This window comes from Saimiri boliviensis, chromosome 11, assembly GCF_048565385.1.
Source record: "Saimiri boliviensis isolate mSaiBol1 chromosome 11, mSaiBol1.pri, whole genome shotgun sequence".
In the NCBI taxonomy this organism is placed as follows: domain Eukaryota; kingdom Metazoa; phylum Chordata; class Mammalia; order Primates; family Cebidae; genus Saimiri; species Saimiri boliviensis.
The window spans coordinates 72,121,912-72,143,367 of NC_133459.1; the positions used below are offsets into that span (position 1 = coordinate 72,121,912).

Sequence of the window (21,456 nt, forward strand, 5' to 3'; positions counted from 1 at the left end):
TTCCAAATTTTCACTGCCCACAGACCAGGAGGTTCCTGGGCCAAAAAGCAACACGAGTTTTCAGCACGGCGGTTTCAGCCAGTGCCAGGTTGACACACAGAAACTCACACAAATCTGGGCAGCCTGGAACACCTGGGAGATGGAGACACCCATTCAACTGAAAGGGAGGGTGCTGAGACAGTGAGCCAGGTGATCTGGCTCAGCAGGTACCACCCCCACAAAACAAGCAATCTTAAATTCTCTGGATTGAGAGTTTCACAGCAAGTGTAGCTGGACTCAGGACGGTCCAGCTCAGTGGGGGGAAGGGAAACCACCACTAACAAGGCAGTCCGCCACTACCAAGGCAGTTCACACAGCAGCTGGACAGAGCCTGTGGCAGGTCAGCAACACCTTTGCTGGCAGACTGTGACTAGACTACTCTGTATGGGGCTGGGAATCTATGAAAAAAGGCAGCAGCACCACAGGAACTTATAAATAAAGCTGACCATTCTAGGACAGAGCATCTGGGAAAAGAGGCGGTTATGAGTTCCACTGCAGCAAACTTAAAAGTACCTGCCCAGCAACACTGCATGGAACAACAAAGCTCCCAGCACAGCATTTGAGCTCCTATAAGGGACAGAGTGTCTCATCAAGCAGCTTTCCAACCCCCTTATACCCAAAGAGAAACCTCATACAGGACAGCTCAGGCTGACATCTGGCAGGTACCCTTCTAGGACAAAGATAACAGAAGAAGAAACTGGCAGCAACCCTTACTGTTCTGCAGCCCCCACAGGTGATCCCCACACAAGCAGGGTCTGGAGTGAACCTCCAGCAGTCCTGCAGCAGAGGGGCCTGTTAGAAGGAAAACTATGAAACAGAAAGAAATAACTTCATCATCAACGAAAAGGACATCCACTCAGAGACCCAATCTGAAAGTCACCAGCTACAAAGACCACAGGTAGATAAAGCTACTAATATGGGAAGAAACCAGCATAAAAAGAATGAAAACACCAACAACAAGAATGCCTCTCCTCCTCTAAAGGATCACAACTCCTCACCAGTTAGGGATCAAAGATGGATGGAGAATGAATCTGATGAATTGACAGAAACAGTCTTCAGAAGGTGGGTAATAATAAACTTCTCAGAGCTAAAAGAACATGTGCTAACCCAATGTGAAGAAACTAGGAACCTAGAAAAAGAGTTAGATGAGATGCTAACTAGAATAAACAGCTTAGAGAAGAATATAAATGACTTGATGGAGCTGAAAAACACAGCATGAGAACTTCATGAAGCATATACAAATTTCAATAGCCAAATCGAGCAGGCAGAAAAAAGGATATCAGAGATTGAAGATCAACTCAATGAAATAAAACAATAAGGCAAGAACAGAGAAAAATGAGTGAAAATAAATGAACAAAGCCTCCAAGAAATATGAGATTTTCTGATAAGACCCAATCTACGTTTGATAGGTGTACCTGAATATGACAGAGAGAATGAATCCAAGGAAAACACTCTTCAGGATATTATCCAGGAGAACTTCCCCCATCTAGCAAGCAAGGCCACCATTCAAGTACAGGAAATACAGAGAACATCATAAAGATATTCCTCAAGAAGAGCAACCCCAAGGCACATAATCATCAGATTCACCAGGGTTGAATTAAATGAAAGAAAAAATGCTAAGGGCAGCCAGAGAGAAAAGTCAGGTTACCCACAAAGGGATGCCCATCAGACTCACAGCAGATCTATCAGCAGAAACCCTATAAGCCAGAAGAGACTGAGAGCCAATATTCAACATCCTTAAAGAAAAGAACTTTCAATCTAGAATTTTATATCCAGCCAAACTAAGCTTCATAAGCGAAAGAGAAAGAAAATCCTTTATGGATAAGCAATTACTGAGAGATTCTGTCACACCAGGCCTGACTTACAAGAGCTCCTGAAAGAAGCACTAAACAAGGGAAGGAATAACCAGTACCAGCCACTCCAAAAACATACCAAATAGTAAATACCATTGAAACAATAAAAAAAAAAAAATGCATCACCTAGTGGGCAAAACATCCAGCTAGCATCAAAATGGCAGGATCAAATTCACATATAACAATATTAATCTTAAATGTAAATGTGCTAATGTCCCAATCAAAAGACACAGACTGGCAAATTGGATAAAAAGTCAGAACCCATGGGCTCAAAATAAAGGGATGGAGGAAGATTTACGTAGCAAATGGAGAGCAAAAAAAAGCAGGAGTTGCAATCCTAGTCTATGATAAAATGGACTTTAAACAAACAAAGATCAAAAGAGACAAATAAGGGCATTACATAATAGTAAAAGGATCACTACATCAAGAAGAGCTAATGATCCTAAATACATACGCACCCAATACAGGAGGACACAGGTACACAAAGCAAGTTCTTAACAACCTACAAAGAGACTTAGACTCCCACACAATAATAGTGGGACACTTTAACACTCCACTGTCAATATTAGACAGATCAATGAGACAGAAAATTAACAGGATATCCTGGACTTGAACTCAGATGTACCTAATAGACATCTACAGAAATCTCCACCCCCAAATCCACAGAATGTACATTCTTCTCAGCACTGTATTGCACCTACTATAAAATTGACCAGATAATTGGAAGTAAATCACTCCTCAGCAAATGCAAAAGAACGGAAATCATAACAAACAGTCTATCAGACCACAGGGCAATCAAATTAGAATAATTAAGAAACTGGCTCAGAACCGCACAGCTTCATGGAAACTGAACAACTGGCTCCTGAATGTCAACTGGATAAACAATGAAATGAAGGCAGAAATAAAGATGTTCTTTGAAAACAACGAGAATGAAGACACAACGTACCAGAATCTCTGGGACACCACTTAAAGCAGTGTCTAAAGGGAAATTTATAGCACTAAATGCCCACATGAGAAGAAAGAAAAGATCTAAAATCAACATTCTATAGTCAAAATTGAAGAGCTAGAGGAGTAAGATAAAAAAAAAAAACTCAAAAGCTAGGAGAAGACAAGAAATAAGTAAGATCAGAGCGGAACTGAAGGAGATAGAGACACAAAAAGCATTTCAAAAAATCAATAAAGCCAGGAGCTGGTTTGTTGAAAAGATCAACAAAATAGATAGACCAGATTAATAAAAAAGAAAAGAAAGAAGAATCAAATAGATGCAATAAAAATAAATAAAGGGGATATCACCACTGATTCCACAGAAATACTACAATCAGAGATTACTACAAACAACCTTATGCACAAAAACCAGTAAACCTGGAAGAAATGGATAAATTCATGGCCACTTGCACCCTCCCAAGCCTAAACCAGGAAGAAGTTGAAATCTTGAATAGACCAATAACAAGGGCTGAAGTTGAGGCAGCAATTAATAGCCTACCAACCAAAAAAAGTCCAGGTCCAGATGGGTTCACAGCCAAATTCTACCAGATGTACAAAGAGAGGTGGTACCATTCCTTCTGAAACAATTCCAAACAATACAAAAAGAGAGAATTCTTCACAAATCATTTTATGAGCCCAACATCATCCTGATACCAAAACCTGGCAGAGAATCAACAAGAAAAGAAAACTTCAGGCTAATCTCCATGATGAACACATATGCAAAAATCTTCAATAAATACTGGCAAACTGATTGCAACAGCACATCAGAAAGCTTATCCATCACGATCAAGTAGGTTTCATTCCAGGGATGCAAGGTTGGTTCAACATATGCAAGTGTATAAATGTAATCTACCACATAAACAGAACCAAAGATAAAAACCACATGATTATCTCAATAGATGCAGAGAAGGCCTATGACAAAATTCAACAGCCCTTTATGCTAAAAACTCTCAATAAACTAGGTATCGAAGGAACACATCTCAAAACAATAAAAGCTGTTTACAACAAACCCACAGCAAATATTATACTGAATGGGCAAAAACTGGAAGCATTCCCTTTGAAATCTGGCACTAGGCAAGGATGCCCTCTCTCACCACTCTTATTCAATAAACTATTGGAAGTTCTCGGCAGAGAAATTAGGTACAAAAAAATACATATAAAAGGTATTCAATTAAAAAAAGAGAAAATCGAATTGTCTCTATTTGCAGATGACATGATTGTATATTTAGAAGACACTACCATCTCAGCCCAAAATCTCCTTAAACTGATAAGCAACTTCAGTGAAGTCTCAGGATACAAAATCAATGTGCAAAAATCACAAACATTTCTATAGACCAATAACAGACTTAAAGAGGGCCAAATCAAGAACGAACTGCCATTCATAATTGCTACAAAGAGAATAAAATACCTAGGAATACAACTAACAAAGGATGTAAAGGACCTCTTCATGGAGAACTGCAAACCACTGTTCAAGGAAATAAGAGACGACACAAACAGATGGAGAAACATTCCATGTTCATGGTTAGGAAGAATCAATATTGTGAAAACGGCCATACTGCCCAAAGTAATTTACAGATTCAATGCTATCCCCATCAAGCTACCAATGACCTTCTTCACAGAACTGGAAAAAAACCACCATAAATGTCATATGGAACCAAAACAGAGCCTGCATAGCCAAGACAAACCTAAGCAAAAAGAACAAAGCCGGAGGCATCACACTACCTGACTTCAAACTATACTACAAGGCTACAGTAATCAAAACAGCAAGGTACTGGTACCAAAACAGAGATAGAGATCATGGAACAGAACAGAGGCCCTGGAGGTAATGCCACACATCTACAACAATCTGATGTTTGACAAACCTGACAAAAACAAGCAAGGGGGAAAGGATTCCGTTTTAATAAACGTTGTTGAGAAAACTGGCTAGCAGTGTGCAGAAAGCAGAAACTGGACCCCTTCCTGTCACCTTACACTAAAACTAACTCCAGATGGATTAAAGACTTAAACATAAGACCTAACACCATAAAAACCCTAGATGAAACCTAGGCAAAACCATGTAGGACATAGGCATAGGTATAGGCAAGGATTTCATGACTAAAATACCAAAAGCATTGGCAACAAAAGCCAAAATAAACAAATGGGACCTAATTAAACTCCAGAGCTTCTGTAAAAGCAAAAGAAACAATCATTGGAGTGAAATGGCAACCAACAGAATGGAAAAAAAAAATTGTCATCTACCCATCTGACAAAAGGCTATTATCCAGACTCTACAAAGAACTAAAACAGATTTACAAGAAAAAAAAACAAACAAATCCATCCAAAAGTAGGCGAAGCATATGAACAGAAATTTTTCAGAAGAAGACACATATGAGGCCAAGGAACATATGAAACGATGCTCATCATCACTGATTATTACAGAAATGCAAATCAAATCACATTGAGATACCACCTTATGCCAGTTAGTATGGCAATCATTAAAAAATCTGGAGAGGATGTGGAGAAATAAGAACACTTCTACACTGTTGGTGGGAGTGTAAAGTAGTTCAATCATTGTGGAAGACAGTGTGGCACTTTCTCAAGGACCTAGCAGTAGAATTCCATTTGACCCAGCAATCCGACTACTGGGTATACACCCGAAGGATTATAAAATGTTCTATTAGAAAGACACATGCACTGGTATGTTCATAGTGGCATTGTTTACAATAGCAAAGACCTGGAACCAACTCCAATGCCCAATGACTATAGACTGGACAAAGAAAATGAGGCACATATACACCATGGAATACTATGCATCCATAAAAATGATGAGTTTGTGTCCTTTATAGGGACATCGATGAAACTGGGAACCATCATTCTCAGCCACCTGACACAAGAACAGAAAATCAAACACCACATGGTCTCATCCATAGGCAGGTGTTGAACAATGAGAACACATGGACACAGGGAGGGGACCATCACACACTGAGGTCTGTTGTGGGGGGGTAAGGGAGGGACAGCAGGAGGGTGAGGAGGTCAGGGAGGGATAACACGGGGAGAAATGCCAGATGTAGGTGACGGGGGGATGGAGGCATCAAACCACATTCCATGTGTGTACCTTGCAACAATCCTGCATGATCTACACATGCACTCCAGAACCTAATGTACAATTAAAAAAAATTGAATTATGTTTAGCTGAAAGTAATGACTTATTAAATATAGGAGTACTTCCATCTCATATAAACTTCTAAATGTGAAAAGACCAAGGCTGGGTTGAAAACTCTGCAATTTTCTGTAATCCAAGATATTTCCAAGTTTCTACTCATATGTGGCTTTTATATTCATGGTGAAAAATGAAGTTCTAAGCCACAGGATGGAGGAAGGCAGAAAGAAAAGACAAAGTCCATTGCCAATTGTCTTTTGGGAAAATTTCTCTGAATCTGCCAAATATTTCCATTATTACATGGCATGGTGAGCTGAATAAAGGGCTGCCAAATCATCTATGTTCTAATGCCCTGAACCCTGTGAATGTCACCTCGCCTATTAGTTGGGTAGGGCTTCCATAAAATACCACAGACTGAGTGGCTTAAAACATAGTCTTTCTTTTTCTCACAGGTCTGAAAGTTGGAAGTCCAAGGTAAAGGTTCCATCTGATTCAGCTTCTGATGAGGGCTCTGTTACTGGCTTGCAGATGACAGCCTTCTCACCATGTCCCAACATGGTCTTTCCTATGTGTGTGCACATGGGGTGCATTGTGGGTATTCTTAATCCTATGAGATCAGGGCCTATCCTTATGACTTCATTTAACCTTAATCACTTCTTTAGAGTCCCCATCTCCAAATATAGCCACAATGGGGGATAAGAATTTCAACATATGAATTTTGAGGGTAGACATTTAGTTCATAACACTTTGTAGGCAAAAAGATCTTTGCAGATGTAATTAAGGATGTTGAGATAAGTTGATTATTGTGGTGTGCCTGATAAAATAATAGGAGTCTTTATAAGAGAAAGGCAGTATATTAGAGAGGATGTAAGAAATGAGACAATAGAAGCAAAAGGTTAGGGTGATGTGAGGTAGGGATCACAAGCCACAGAATACAGGAAGCTTCCAGAAACTAGAATAGGCAAGAAAAAAGATTCTTCCCTGAAGACTTCAAAATACACCAGCCATGTAAATACTTTGATTTAGCAAAGTCAAATCAATTTTAGTCTTCTAGAAATACAAAAGAATACACTTATCTTGTTTTAAGCCATCATATTTGTAGTAATTTGCTACAACACCAATAGAAAACTAATATACATGGCAATACTTAATTCCTAGAGAAGCTGAGAAATGCAGATTAATCCAGACAGCTAAAATTTTGGGATGCTATTATAGAGGAAGAGAAATATGATAGATATTAGAGAGAAAACATCAGTTACTGCCACAACCAGAAATGGTGGAATTTTTGCCATTATAGTGATGTAAGGTTTTAGGTTTGCTCCCTTTGGTGGAAGCTTTGTGCAGTTTTTGGAAAGGGTACATGCAAATGTTTGAAATTGTCCTTCAATAGTCATTCCAATCATTCTACAATAAAAGAAATCCATGTTTTTGCTGGGTATTTGGATGGCCTGAATGAGACTATATTTCTTAGCCTCTTGTAGCCATATACCCAACTTGTGGCCCACCAGATATAAGCAGAGTTTTGTATTGCAGCTTCTAGGAAGTTCCCATAAAGTGAACACAACCGCTCTGCTCTCTTCTTCTTCATTCTCTCTTCCTTCTGGCTGGTAGAATGAAAGCATAATGAGTGGATCTGGTGAAACTATTGTGGACCACGAGAGGACCTTCAAAATAGAAGCCACATATGGCAGAGCAACAGGATAGAAAAAGTAAAGAACTCTGAGAACATAATGATAAAGAGCTGTTATACAAGCTATGCACTGTCTATCTCTTGATTTTTATGTGTGAAAAAAGTTGTTTTGTTTAAGTTACTGCTATTAGGGATGATTACTCCCAATTCTAACTACTGTATTCTTTCTTCTTTGTTATTTCTCTTAGAACTGTTCATGTAAAATTTTACTCATGTCTCTACATCCATATCTATGACATGTAAGAAAAAATTTTTCCTTTAAAATGTAACATTAGTAAAGTTATTTAAAGGCCTATGTGTTTTGAACTATTATAACTAAGATATCTGGAAGTAAATTTGTTAAATATATTATTCCTAAACAAATCTTATAAGCAAATTATATTAAGCACAGGAATTCCAGCTAATGAGTAAGAATGCTTTTTTATGTAGGCAGCATATTCAATATTGGATACTTTGTACTCTAAAATCATAGCCATATATAACCACAGCCTGATCATATGGAATATAGCAAATAAAAAATGTAAAAATACATTTAGGTTATTACTGCTAACTTAGAAGTTTATCCAAAACATTCCTTATCTACATGTTACTTTATCATAAGAGTTAAATTTAAAAAGAAATGATACAAATTATATCTGATGGAGATGTTTAGCAGAGGTTCTCAAACTTTTTGGCCACAGGACTCCTTTATATGCTTGAAAATTTTGAGGCCCTTAAAATTCTTTGTTTATGTGTCTGATATTCTTTCAATATTTCCCATATTAGTAATTCAAAATGTAAAATGCTTAAAGTATGTATTAATTTATTTAAAATAACAAGAAACCCATTTTATTTTCATGAAATTGCACATTTTTATAAAACAGATTTATATTTTTAAAAATTACTGTTAAGAGTGGGATTGGTCTATATTTTTAAGAATAGGTTTAATGTCTGGCTTGATAAATAACAGACATTCATATCTGCTTATATATGCAGTATCTTCTTATATCACGTCATGCAGCCTCTGGAAAAACTCCATGATGAAATGATGAGAGAATAGGAGTCAAAACAGTGAATGCTGTTTTAGTATTATTGTAAATGCCATATTGCTATGGTGGATCCTTTAAAAAGATGTCAGGAACCTAAGGTGGTCCCTGAACTACACTTTGAGAACTACTATTATTCATAATAACTAGAGAGACAAATCTTACAAAACTGGACCAATTACAGGAAAGCCAATCAAAAGACATGAAAATTCTCAATATTGTAAGAGAATGCAATTTGAGAACTATCAAAAGGACAAAGTAGACTGAGAAAAAAATTGTCCATTATTTTATCTCAGGTCAGGAGGAAAAATAATATTTAGAAAATAATAAAAATAAAACTACTAATCTCAAAATCATCAGATAAAATATTATCTGCACTGAGAGGTAAATAAAGGTATTATGTTAAATGTTTTCATTAAGAATTAATTTTAAAATGGCCTAAGAACTTGAATAAACATTTCTTCAAAGAAGACGCAGAAATGCCTCAAAATATATAAAAAAAAGTGCTCGTGAAACCAATCATCAGGAAAATATAAATAAAAAAACTGTGATAAGATATTATCTCATACCTGCTAACGTGGCTATTATAAAAAAAATAGTAAAAAAGAAGTGTTGGTAAAACTATGAAAAAGTTGAAACTCCTTTGCACTGTTTTTGGAAATGCAAACTGATATAGCAGCTATGAAAAGCAGGATGGAGGTTCTTCAAAGAATTAAAGTTAGAACTATCATATGATTCAGCAAACCCACTTCTGGGTATTTATCCAAAATAATTGAAATCAAGATCTCAAAGACATGAACACTTCCTAGTACTTTTCCCTTACTCTTTCCCTTTTCTAGGATATATTATGTGGCATTAAACCCTCTGTTCAACTCTCTCATTTCTCCAGTAATCTCTCTACTGACCTTGAAAATTCACACAGCTTTCTACCTCAGATTATATGTTAATCTAGCATCCACTTGCTGCTTTTTGAAACCAATTCCACAATTACTTGGTTTCAAACCTTTCTTATCCATATCTATGGACCTAGATATAATAAATGGTGTCAAAGGTGGGATTCTCCAGAAAGGGCTTCAGCCACCCTTCTAAGCCATCAGTGATGCTTCCTTGGATCTTAAAGGCTGAACTAAAAATCTCTGGCAGCCCTAGTATCTTCCCTACAGATTCTTCTGATAAATACCTTATACTTCTACCTAATTAGACAATAAAAACCACTACTTCTCAGAATTCCTAATAGTCAAGACAACTCCAGCTTCTTTATGAGGCCCATTGATCGCAGGTGGCTGATTGACTAAACTGTACATCAGTGTGTATATTTCTCTCATTTCCATTCTTCATAAAATCAGCCTCTGCCCAGTGAGATTTTCCTAGCTCTTTCCTATCCCCTACAATTTCCAGCATAGAACTTGCTTGACTACAAGTTTTTAGATTTTATATTTGCTACAGTGCTTGGGACATGGTAAATACTCAGTAAATATCTATTTAAAATAAATTGCTTTGCTGGTGGGATCCTAAAATGAGACATATACAAAAACAATGGACAATTTTTAGAGTAGATGTAAGAATGTCATTACAAAGCTCCTTTTTTATTTTTGAGACAGAATCTCACTCTGTCACCCAGCCTGGAGTCAGTGGTGCACTCTCAGCTCACTGTCAGGATTCAAGCAATTCTCCTGCCTCAGCCTCCTGAAAAGCTAGGACCACAGGCGTGTGCCACCACACCTGGCTAATTTTTGTATTTTTAATAGAGATGGTGTTTCACCATATTGGCCAGGCTTGTCTTGAACTTCTAACCTCGTGATCCACCCACCTCAGCCTCCCAAAGTGCTGTGATTACAGGTGTGAGCCACCATACCCAGCCTACAAAGCTCCTTTCTTCGCATTAGTTAAGCTAGAACAAATCTCAGAAGCTGAATAATAATAATTTTTACTTTCCAACATAAGGAAATATACCATTTCACAAAACAATGAGATAAATTGACCAAAAAATAAAAATACTTGAACATACTTTTTTTAACATTTTACTTTATAAAATATGGTGACCAGTTCCACATTTCCTAAATCTCACAGAGAATCAACTCCTTCACTATTTTCTTAGTATCATTTACTGCTGAACAAGATAAAAAAGATGAGCAATAGATTCAATATTTTGGCTTGTAATATTAAGGAACTAATTATTCTCCCTCTATCCTTCCTCTCCCCATATCTACCTGAATTTAAAGTAAGACATAAAATACAAAAAGGAATCAAGTAAGACTAGCTCTTGATGTATAAAATTACAGCAACTTCACCTAGACTTGCCAGCCATGTTCTGCACCACTCTAGTGAAAGCCATCTACATAGACTGTGATGTAAATGCACTTCTGTACTCTGCAATGCAGTAGTCCTGAGTAAAATGAATCCTCTTTCCTGTCTTATATAGGACATGACAAATTATCTCATTTGTCTAATAGTAAAAAGAAAATTACACCTCACCAAAGAATATATGTGATGGCAAGTAAGCATATGAAATGCTGAACATCATAGATAATTAAGAGAATTATAAATTAAAGCAACGAGGTACTACTAGGTACCTATTAGAATGACCAAAATCCAAAATACTGACAATATCAAAAGGTGAGGATGTGGAGCAACAAGAACTCTTATTCATTGCTGATGGGAATGTAAAATGGAACAGCTGTTAGTATGCATTCTTGTCATACAATCCAGCTATTGTATTTCTTGGTGTTTACCCAAATGAATTAAAAACATGCTCACACAAAAAATTGCATGCAATGTTTGTAGCAGCTTTATTCATAATTGCCAAACCTTGGAAGCAACCAAGATGTCCTTCCACAGGTGAATGGATGAACTTTCATACAGTGGAATATTATTCAGTGCTAAAAATAAAATAAGTGCTCAAAGCCACATGAAAACCCATAGATGAAACTTAAACACCTATTACCAAGTGAAAGATGCTAATCTGAAAAGGTTATATACTATATGATTTCAACTATATGACATTTCAGAAACGGCAAAACTGTGGAGACAGTGAAAAGATCAGTTGTTACCGGGGTAAGGTAAGAAGGATAGGCAAAGGACAAAGAATTTTTAGGGCAGTGAAACAATTCTGTGTACTACAATAGTAAATAAATACAATTACACATTTGTCAAAACCTAAAAACTGTACAACACCAACAGTGAACTGCAAGGGAAACTACAGACTTTAGGTGGCAATGATGTCTCACTATGGGTTCATCTATTTAATAAATGTATCACTGTGGTGTAGGACGTCAATTGTGGCATATAGGAAAACTTTCTGTACTTCTCTCTCAACTTTGTTATGAAACTAATACTGCTCTAACGAAGTTTATGAATTAAAAAGAAGGGAACTGATGATGTGGTATAAAATATAAAACATAGGTACCTGAAGACAATATTTCTATACGTTATCAAAAAATGTAGGCAAATTTTTTTGTCCACAACAAAAAATATTTTGTGAATAAAACATATTTGAATTTTTAAAAAGAATGTGTAAACCTTTAGAAAGAAAGCAAGACTTATCTAAAATTGTATTAACTATGAACACTATTAACATCTTGCTGACTATGCCTTAATGCATTTTTTTCACGTGTGTGTGTGTGTGTGTGTCTGTGTGACAGTCTTACTCTGTTGCCCAGGCTAAAGTGCAGTGGTGTGATTTCTGCTAACTCCACCTCCCGGATTCAAGTGATTCTCATACCCTAGCCTCCCAAGTAGCTGAAATTACAGGAGGGCACATCCAAGCCCAGCTAATTTATATATTTTTAGTAAAGACGGGTTATCATAATGTGGGCCAAGCTGGTCTCAAACTCCTGGCCTCAATTGATCCATCTGCCCTGGTCTCTTAAGTACCAGGATTACAGATGGGAGCCACCACGTCGGCCTATCTGGTATGACTAAAAAGTCAGTTTGTTTAAATTTTTGAATCCTTATTAAAATTATAATAAATACAAACAGCTCATCAGATTAAAAAATACATATTTAAATCTTTTGAATAATATATTTAATAATAATTAATGGAAAGGGTTCACAGGGAGAATTGTGTTTGAGAACATTTAATTTTATTTGATTTTACAAAATGGCACTGAACATAGCATGTATACAGTTCCATCAGTCTTAGTTATGAGAAATATTAATCTTTGGAAGCTAGGCAAAAATCAATAAAAATATTCTAGAATTCAAGCAAATCAGCCGTTCTAAAACAAATCTTACTTTAGTATGGCTAACTGCTAGGTTTTTTTTTTATGTCAGGTGTTTTCTGGAGGTATAAAATGCCATAGAGTACAAGATGTGAACATTCAGTATGTTAGAAGTGGTTCCAAGAAAGACATCCCTTTCAGAGAGGTTGTATATGGTTACCCTATACATCACTTTCCTCCTCTGCTGATAACAAGGGAGAATCAGGCACCTTCTCCATAAGATTAAGACAGAGGGTGTGAAATTCCAATTTTTATGCCTCAAGAAGAAAGGGTATTGCTCAAGTTCTAAAAATAAGATTAGATCATTACTCAAGGAAGTGGACAGTCAAAAAAGATAGACATTCACAACATATACACTGATCCTTTTCTTTCCACATGGTTGAAGCAGTAAAGGTTTCTGGCCATCACTTTCTTCCTTCACAGATACTTTCTCTCCTTCCTTGCAACATATAAACTAAATTGGTATAAGGAAGCCTCAGATGTATGTGACAGAAAGTGGGGATGGAGGAGGGAGGAAGAGAGGGGAGCTAGGTTGCCTCTGACACAAATATTTTGGGAAATGCCCCCATCTCTTTCCTTTTGGCTCCCATGGGTGTGACTATCTCTCACACTATATCCCTTCTAAAGTTCATGTTTGAAATACAGGAAGTAGATGAAAAAAGACTACTTATGCCAACAAAGTATAGGTAATAAAAGAATTACCACACAGTCCAGCCTAGGTTGCTATAATTTTATAAGGAATTTGAAGTCAAAGCACCAGTGGAGTATTGCTGTGTTTGCTCTGAACATATATTTTGCTTAGAACAGCAGTAAACTCCAAGGTAAAGGTACAACTATACCAAAGCCAATTTTAAATATCCTTGGGCATCCTAGCAAAATCTTTCATATTAGTATTCAGATTTTCTTAAAATCTATCATAATAGTGTACAAGTATTCCTACAATTGGATCTAATTGAACTCCCACAGTTCTGTATTTATGCCAGCCTAATTTGTACAAGTCACAAACATGCTTTAATATCTATAAACCATGGAAAAATAACATCCCTAGTAAGTGTTCCACATCCTCCATTTCTTCTATTCTGATCCAGTCGCTTTTGTCAAATTCACTCCCTATGGCTTCTGACTTCTGGTTCTGTATCTCATTTACAGTTAGTTCTTGCTTCATAAACATTGGATGTTTATTTGAACATCTAATTTTGCATCGTGGTATTTTCTAAGTGAATGTAGCTTGACCTCATTCCTCTGGCTCTTTGCACTTTAGGTTCCATAGTTATGGGAAATGTTAAACCCTTTACATCAAGCACATTTTATCGCCAAAGAGGAGAAGAAGATAGATATCTCCAAACAGGAGAAGATTCAGACATTGTTTACTTCATCTAATTACTGAACCCTGAATTCTATTCTTGGCTAATACTTTGTATTGCTTTGCTTATGGCATGTTTTGTTGTGGCTCTTTGTCTTTTTTTTTTTTTAATGAACTCTCAGTATTAAATTTTCATGTTTTCTCACCCCCACCCCTTGCCCTACTCCTTAAACCTTTCACTGTTCCTTTAGATTTATCAATTATCACTATAGTTTCTTACAAACCAAACTCCAAGGTGCAAGAAATCAAGTGGCTCACTTAGTTGACATATTATTATTTTATTATATTTACCATTCAAATTAATAAAAGATAAAAGAGTAATAAGTGAATCAAAATAATGAATAAAATTATAATATATAATTATTATGCAAATAATAAAATAAGAAAAATAATGAAAGATGATAAAAGAATAATATATCAACTAAGTGAGCTGAAGAGGACAATACAAAAGAAGCCAGGAGAAGACTGAAGGATAATTTTACACAAAGAAATTATTTATCAAAAATTGAAACTTACAATTGAAAATAATTTCAATTATTTAAGAAACTGAGATGAAGACAACTATAATATTCTATGGTTATAAACAATAAAAATGCATAAGACAATGCACATATTTATCAACTATGAAAGAAAAGTTCTTATAAAGTAACATTAACAATGATAAAATTAGCAGAATTATTAATGCAAAGGAGATTTCAAACACTTCATAATATTCAAAATACTTGCAAATCCCTGACAATCACATATTTATATAACTTTACACATAATAAAAAATCTTTGGAAAATAAATATTTTATTTTCATTCATGCACATATATATTCACTTGCATACAAAACAATATATACACATAATAGTATTTACATATTTTTACACACATACATTGGTTACTAATATACTCAAATTAGTTATCATTATACAACAAATTGGTTATCAATATATGACAGTCACTGAAATCATACTCTTTATAAAGCATACAGAAATCAGGTGGTATGCTCTGAAATCAGTGATTTTTATATTCTACACAGAAGGTCAAAACATAAACCTATTGGTCTAATAAGGCAATAAAAAGAAAACTATAGACCAATGTCAGCTTTGTACACAGGCAAAAAAAAAATTCTAAATATTAGTGAAAAGAATCTAGCAATGTAAGCAAAAACTAGTAACACTATGATCATGCATTGTAAAACTCACTACATCACATGAACTTTATAATTTTATAATTCATACTATCATCTGGAGCAAATTAATATTGTTGGCACTGAGTGCTGATGAGCAACAAGTTTTGAGTAGAAATATATTTGCCTTTTGTATCCTATGTTTTTATTCAATAAATAACTTGCACAGGATTTAAGTACTTGAGGACATTCCTATGCTATATTTGGAACACAGGTCTTCATTTCCATTGAATTAAGACTAAGGACAGTCTGGACCTTTTTATTCCCTCCTAACAATGCTAATGTAATAGAAATATTTGTAGCTCAGGCTACTCAGGCAAAGCACCACATGAAGGAGCTTATCACAAACCAAGTGCTTTAGAAATTGTAGAATGTTCACTCCAGTTAATTGTACTATAATACTAAGTGTTCATTTCTACCATTAATTAGTGTCCAAATCAAAACAAAATTATAAAAATAAAAAAGCACAAATTCTGGAGTCAGAAGACCAGGAGTCCGATCCTACCTATTAATTGCCTAGCTTTTGGTAAGTTAAGTAACCTCTATGTCTCTTAGTTTTCATATTTATCAAAATAGGATAAAAATATGTATCTCTGGTGCTATAGAGAATAAGTTACATACCACACGCAAAATGTCTATCACAGTGCCTGGTACATAGTAGCTAAACTAACAAGTCAGTTTCTTACATAATTTACAACATAAGTAAATTTCTAGTTCCATTGTGTCTTCAAAGCAATTTATAATATAGCATAAAAAAATTAATGAATGTTGTGTTATACATAGAATTACCACTCTTTTGCAAACAAATATTTATGTTTTCAATCACTGAGAAGTGGTTTTACATTACTATTACTACTTGTAAAAACGAAATAAAAATTATATATATAAAGCATAAATTATTAAATGGTTGTGGTATAACATTAATGTACCACAAAAATATATTTTTAACTATATTATTATATGACTTTTTTCAATCAAGAAAATATGAAGCATATCAATGAAGGAAATTTAACAGAGACTGAAGAAATAATAGTGCTACCTAAATTATAATTTTAATATCTTAAAAACATTTCAAAGAAAAATAAACTAATTATACTTACATGTTTCCAATATGCAAGCTTTCCTTTTATATTAGTTTCAGGCTTGAAAAAGAGATCCTTAAGGAGCTTATGTTCATATCCTTCGGTTATGTAAATCCATTTTGTTTCATATCCTCTAATAATTTTTTCCTGACGTTTTTTATGCAAAAACACAGGGCTGAATATAAGGGGAGGGGAAAACTATTTGTTAGTTTCTTGCCATTAAAAAATGTGAAAATTAGTCATGAGTTCCCTTACATCTTAGAAAACATGGTGGTAAATTGAATGTAATAATATATTTATTTATATCTTATTGCTGTATAATGCTACTTAGTAACTAATGTTTGTTCATCAACATTGAACAGAGGATAAATGAAAGCTGAGAAATTCTAGCTGATATGAATCTAGAAACAATTCTGTACTTGCATCTAAGTAAGCATTTTAACATATAATGGGAAGGAGACCACGACTAAGTTATCTATAGAAAAATCAGGTAACCACTGTGGAGTCTTTTTTCCTGTCCTAATGAAGAAGTGAATTTTTAAATGTGGTAAGAGTTATTACTATGTCACAAAAATTATATTTGTACTACATTACAAACTAGGAAATATACTCTAGAGCAGTATGTCCAACATAAGCCAAAAATAATTTTAAATTTTTGATTAGCAATACTAAAAGAAGTTTTAAAAACAGGTGAGTTTAGTTTTAATAGTATGCTTTATTTAACCCAAAGGATCAAAAATATTACCCAGTAAATGACATCTAAAAGCTAACATCAAACTCAATGATCAAAAAGTACACGTTTTCCCTCTAAGATGAAAAACAAAGAAAGGATGTAATCTTTCATCAAACCTACTCAACATTGTACTACAATGCCTATTGGTCTAATAAGGCAATAAAAAGAAAACCATAGACCAATGTCAGCTTTGCACACAGGCAAAAAAAAAAAAAATCTAAATATTAGTGAAAAAAATTTAGCAATGTAAGCAAAAACTAGTAACACTAAGATCATGTATTGTAAAACTCACTACATCAACAAATTAGTGGATGAAAAAAGTGTCATTATATAAGTAGATACAGAAAAGGCATTGGATAAAATTTAGCAACCTATATCTATAGAAAAATCTTTGTAAAACAGGATCAAAATAAACCACATCTATCATGGAGATGATTTACCAAAAATCAGTAACATCCATTCTGTGTGATAAAACAATCATTTGAAGTAAAATGATAAATGAGGTAGATGGTTACCATTAGTATTCAATAGTATAAATAAAACAAAATTAACCAAGGAAAGCAATCTTCTCACTTCTAAGATGTTTTAAGTAGACTCCATCTATTTAGTCCTTCATTCAAAATATTTTTATTGATGACATACAAATTATTTAGAGTAAAATATTTTAAGATAATAAAATTTATTATTTTACTTTCTCATGCTGACCAGTCTAGGCTAGTGAAGTAGCTCTGCTCTATAAAGTCATTCAATTTTGTTTTACCATATCCAAAATCACTGCCATAAGCTATGTGATGAATGTGTTCTAGCCCAACAAATAAGAAAATGTGAAAACAAAGGGGGAACAATAACAATTTAAGCACATAAAGCCAAAGTTGTACTCATTACTTCTGTTCACTTTCCAGTGTAATAACAACAAAAAATTGTAGTTGATGAATATACTTAGCCACAAAAAAGTGTGAATACAATCTCTAGTTTTTAGTCAATTGCTAAAAGAATAGAAAATAATGGATGTCAAAGGGAAAAGTAATATCCTGCAAATGCTCAATATGCGCCCTGGGAAGAGAAGAAAAAGTCTCTAATATGATGAAGCTTATATTCTCTACTATGTAGAGATAGATAATATAGGAATAAAACACAAAATATATAATAAGTAAATTGCTTTTTACAATTTACTGGCTGGGGATAATATTGCTAAGAAGAGACAAGGTAATAGTGAGCATATCAGAAAAAAACAGTCTAGTCAGACCAAATACCAAGCACGAAGAAACAGGCAGAAGTATGATTCATGAGACAAGATCACATCTGGCATGGCTGAAAAACAGAAAGAGGGTCACTGAGATGGAAAGTTGTTGTAGAACTTTGAGCAGAAAGGTAGATTTGACAAGGATCATGTTTGGGGAGATGATTTCTGGAATAGAGATGTGAGAAATTCTGTGGAATTTCTTCCCAGTGAAACAATATTTTTTTAAGTTAAATATGTCTGGAAATTGGCCAAAGGGCATACAGCAAAATAAACATCTATTCAAGAAAATCTATTACATCTCAGTATTAATAGTGAATCTTTGCAATTTATCCCAATTTTCTCTCTTCTTTCCTCCCTTCCTCCCTCAACCCCAGTTCAACATGACAGAAGTTCCACTCTGAATAGGTACAGCCAAGAACACAGGATCCCTTTCCCACCAGGTTCCAGTTGAGGACTACAGTATTTTCACAAGAAATGCATACATTTACCTCACATCTTTAGCTAGCCACCATGTTTCAGAGGGTATTATGTCAGGAAAGAATAGTTGAGAGATCAGAGGCTTTCTTCATCCCCCCAGCTCCCACTGACAGGCAGAAGCTCTAATCAAGTTGCAACAGGTAGAGAATACCAGATCCTTGGTAGCTCCTACTGCAGATCACTTGTAAGATGTGTCAGATGAGGCAAGCTGAGAAGACTAGAGACTGCTGTCACAGCTGAGCTCTCTGTTTGTGAATGTCACTCTGAAAAAAACGGAGCCAGGCTTCCTTCCTCTGATCTAGAACAGTGGCACAGTGATTTTGACCAAGGTAAAAGGTAGCCCATATGAACATATAAACTGAAGTGTTCCCCTCATCCCTGCAAAGTGAACTGACTTTATGAAACAGAGTGTGGGGAATTTCAAGTCTAAAGGCACTGTTAAAAACAGAAGAGATTATGGTGTTAAGCAAGAAGAGGAAGATGGTAGCTCCATGAGACTAAAAAGATAAACTGAAGATCAGGTGGAAGTTTTCCAGAGAGAAGCAGAAAAAGAGCTAACAAGAGTACTGGGATTAGAGCAAACAGCACACACTGGTCTCAAAGATTATCCTGGAAAGGGCCCCAACTTAAAATGAATCAGACTGTGGAGCAATTTATGTCCCAGAGCATTGCTGAAGACAATAGAGCAATCAACTGGCAATATAGGCTTACACTGAGTTTGATACTAAATAAGTTCAGACAGCTTAACAGGGAAATCAGAGAAGACAGTCAAAGGGAGCCCTGCTTAAACCACTGCCATCCCAAGAGCAACTACTGCTTGCCAAAGGTGGATGCTCTGAAGAGCAGTATCAGAGGCTGTACAATGCAGGGAAAATAGATTTCACTACAATAGTCCAATAATCCAGTCAAGTTGTTTAACAAATGAACAAACAGATCACAACAAGAAATTCTGGGTGGGGCTACAGCATCCAGGATTGTTACAATATATTACCTAAAATGTCTAATTTTAAACAAAATGTTATTATTAGGCAAAGAAACACAAAAACGTAAACTATATACAAAATAGGGCAGACAACAGAAACTGATATACGAAGGGCCCAGAAAACAGACTAAACAGACAAAGACTTCAAAGCAGGTATCATAAATATGTTGAAAGAAAATCAAGCTTTAATAAGTAAATATGCTTAAAAGAAATAAAATACATTTAGAGGCATGATAATAATGCCTTTTCAAATAAAGATTATCAATAAAGATATAAAAATTCTTTCTATAAAACCAAATAAAAATTTTGCAACCGAAAAATACAATAAGTGAAACAAAAAAAAATTTTACTACGGTGGCTCAACAGATTATGTAATCTGAAAAACAGAAAAAAAAATGAAGACAAGTGAACAGACCTACAAAAATTTGAGGAATACAATTAAGTCCACCAACACAAATAAGGGGAGTACAAGAAAAGAAAGAGACAGAAAGAGAGAAAAAGGCAGAAAATAAATATTAGAATACGGCTAAAACTTCTAAAACTTGATTTTAAAATATTAATCTACATATCCAAGAAGTCCAATGAACATAAAGAGGTCCACATCCAGACATATCATAGTAAAACTACTGAAATCTAAAGACAGAGAAAAGTTTTCTTGAAATATTTTTTTGAAATCAAGAAAAATGGTGAGTCATATCCAAAGGAACCCCAATAAATTTAACTATGGACTTTTTATAAGAAACAATGGAAGCCAAAAGGCAATAGTATGATATTGTCAAAGTTCTGAAAGAAGAAAAAGAAAAAGGAAACTCAGAAATCTTAAATTCAGAAAAATAATCTTTCAAAACTGAAGGTGAAATGAAAATGTTTCCAGATCAATAAAAGCTAAAATAATTTATTTCTAGCAGCCTTTTAAGAGCTACTAAAGTAAGTACTTTTTAGGCTGAAGGCAAGAGATCACCATGATTTTTAGCATTAAAAAACAGTGCTGGTAAAGGCAATTATGTAATTATTAATCAGTACAAATCCATTTTTTCTCTTAGTTAATTTAAGAATTAATTATATAAACATATATATACATATATAAACCCCCTGCTTTCTATCTTATCTATCCACATAAACGCACAATTATAAATATAATTGTTCATTTTATTTGTATATTGTTATGTATATACACACATACATATATTGTTTTATATATATATATATATATATATATATATATATATACACACACACACAAATATATAGTTGTATGGTTGGATCTAAAACATATAGAAATATATCTGACAACAAGAGCACAAGGAGGCAGGTGAGAGCAAAGTCGCAAAGGTGAAATTACCCCACATGGTAGCTAAAATCCATAAAAATGAAGAAAGCTATAAATGATAAATAGAAATATAACAAATGCTATGAATATGTCCATTCTTAGTTTCTTTAAAAAAAAACTT

The 21,456-nt window shown here is 34.7% G+C and overlaps 1 protein-coding gene across 1 annotated transcript in view; it reads right to left on the reverse strand.

The window, feature by feature from the left end:
• Positions 1 to 21,456, reverse strand: part of LRRIQ3 (leucine rich repeats and IQ motif containing 3) — a 146,905-nt gene that overhangs the window by 67,530 nt on the left and 57,919 nt on the right. The window contains exon 5 of the mRNA XM_003921413.4: positions 16,589 to 16,745. Coding sequence (XP_003921462.1) covers positions 16,589 to 16,745 — 157 coding nt within the window. The remainder of the gene's footprint in view (positions 1 to 16,588; positions 16,746 to 21,456) is intronic.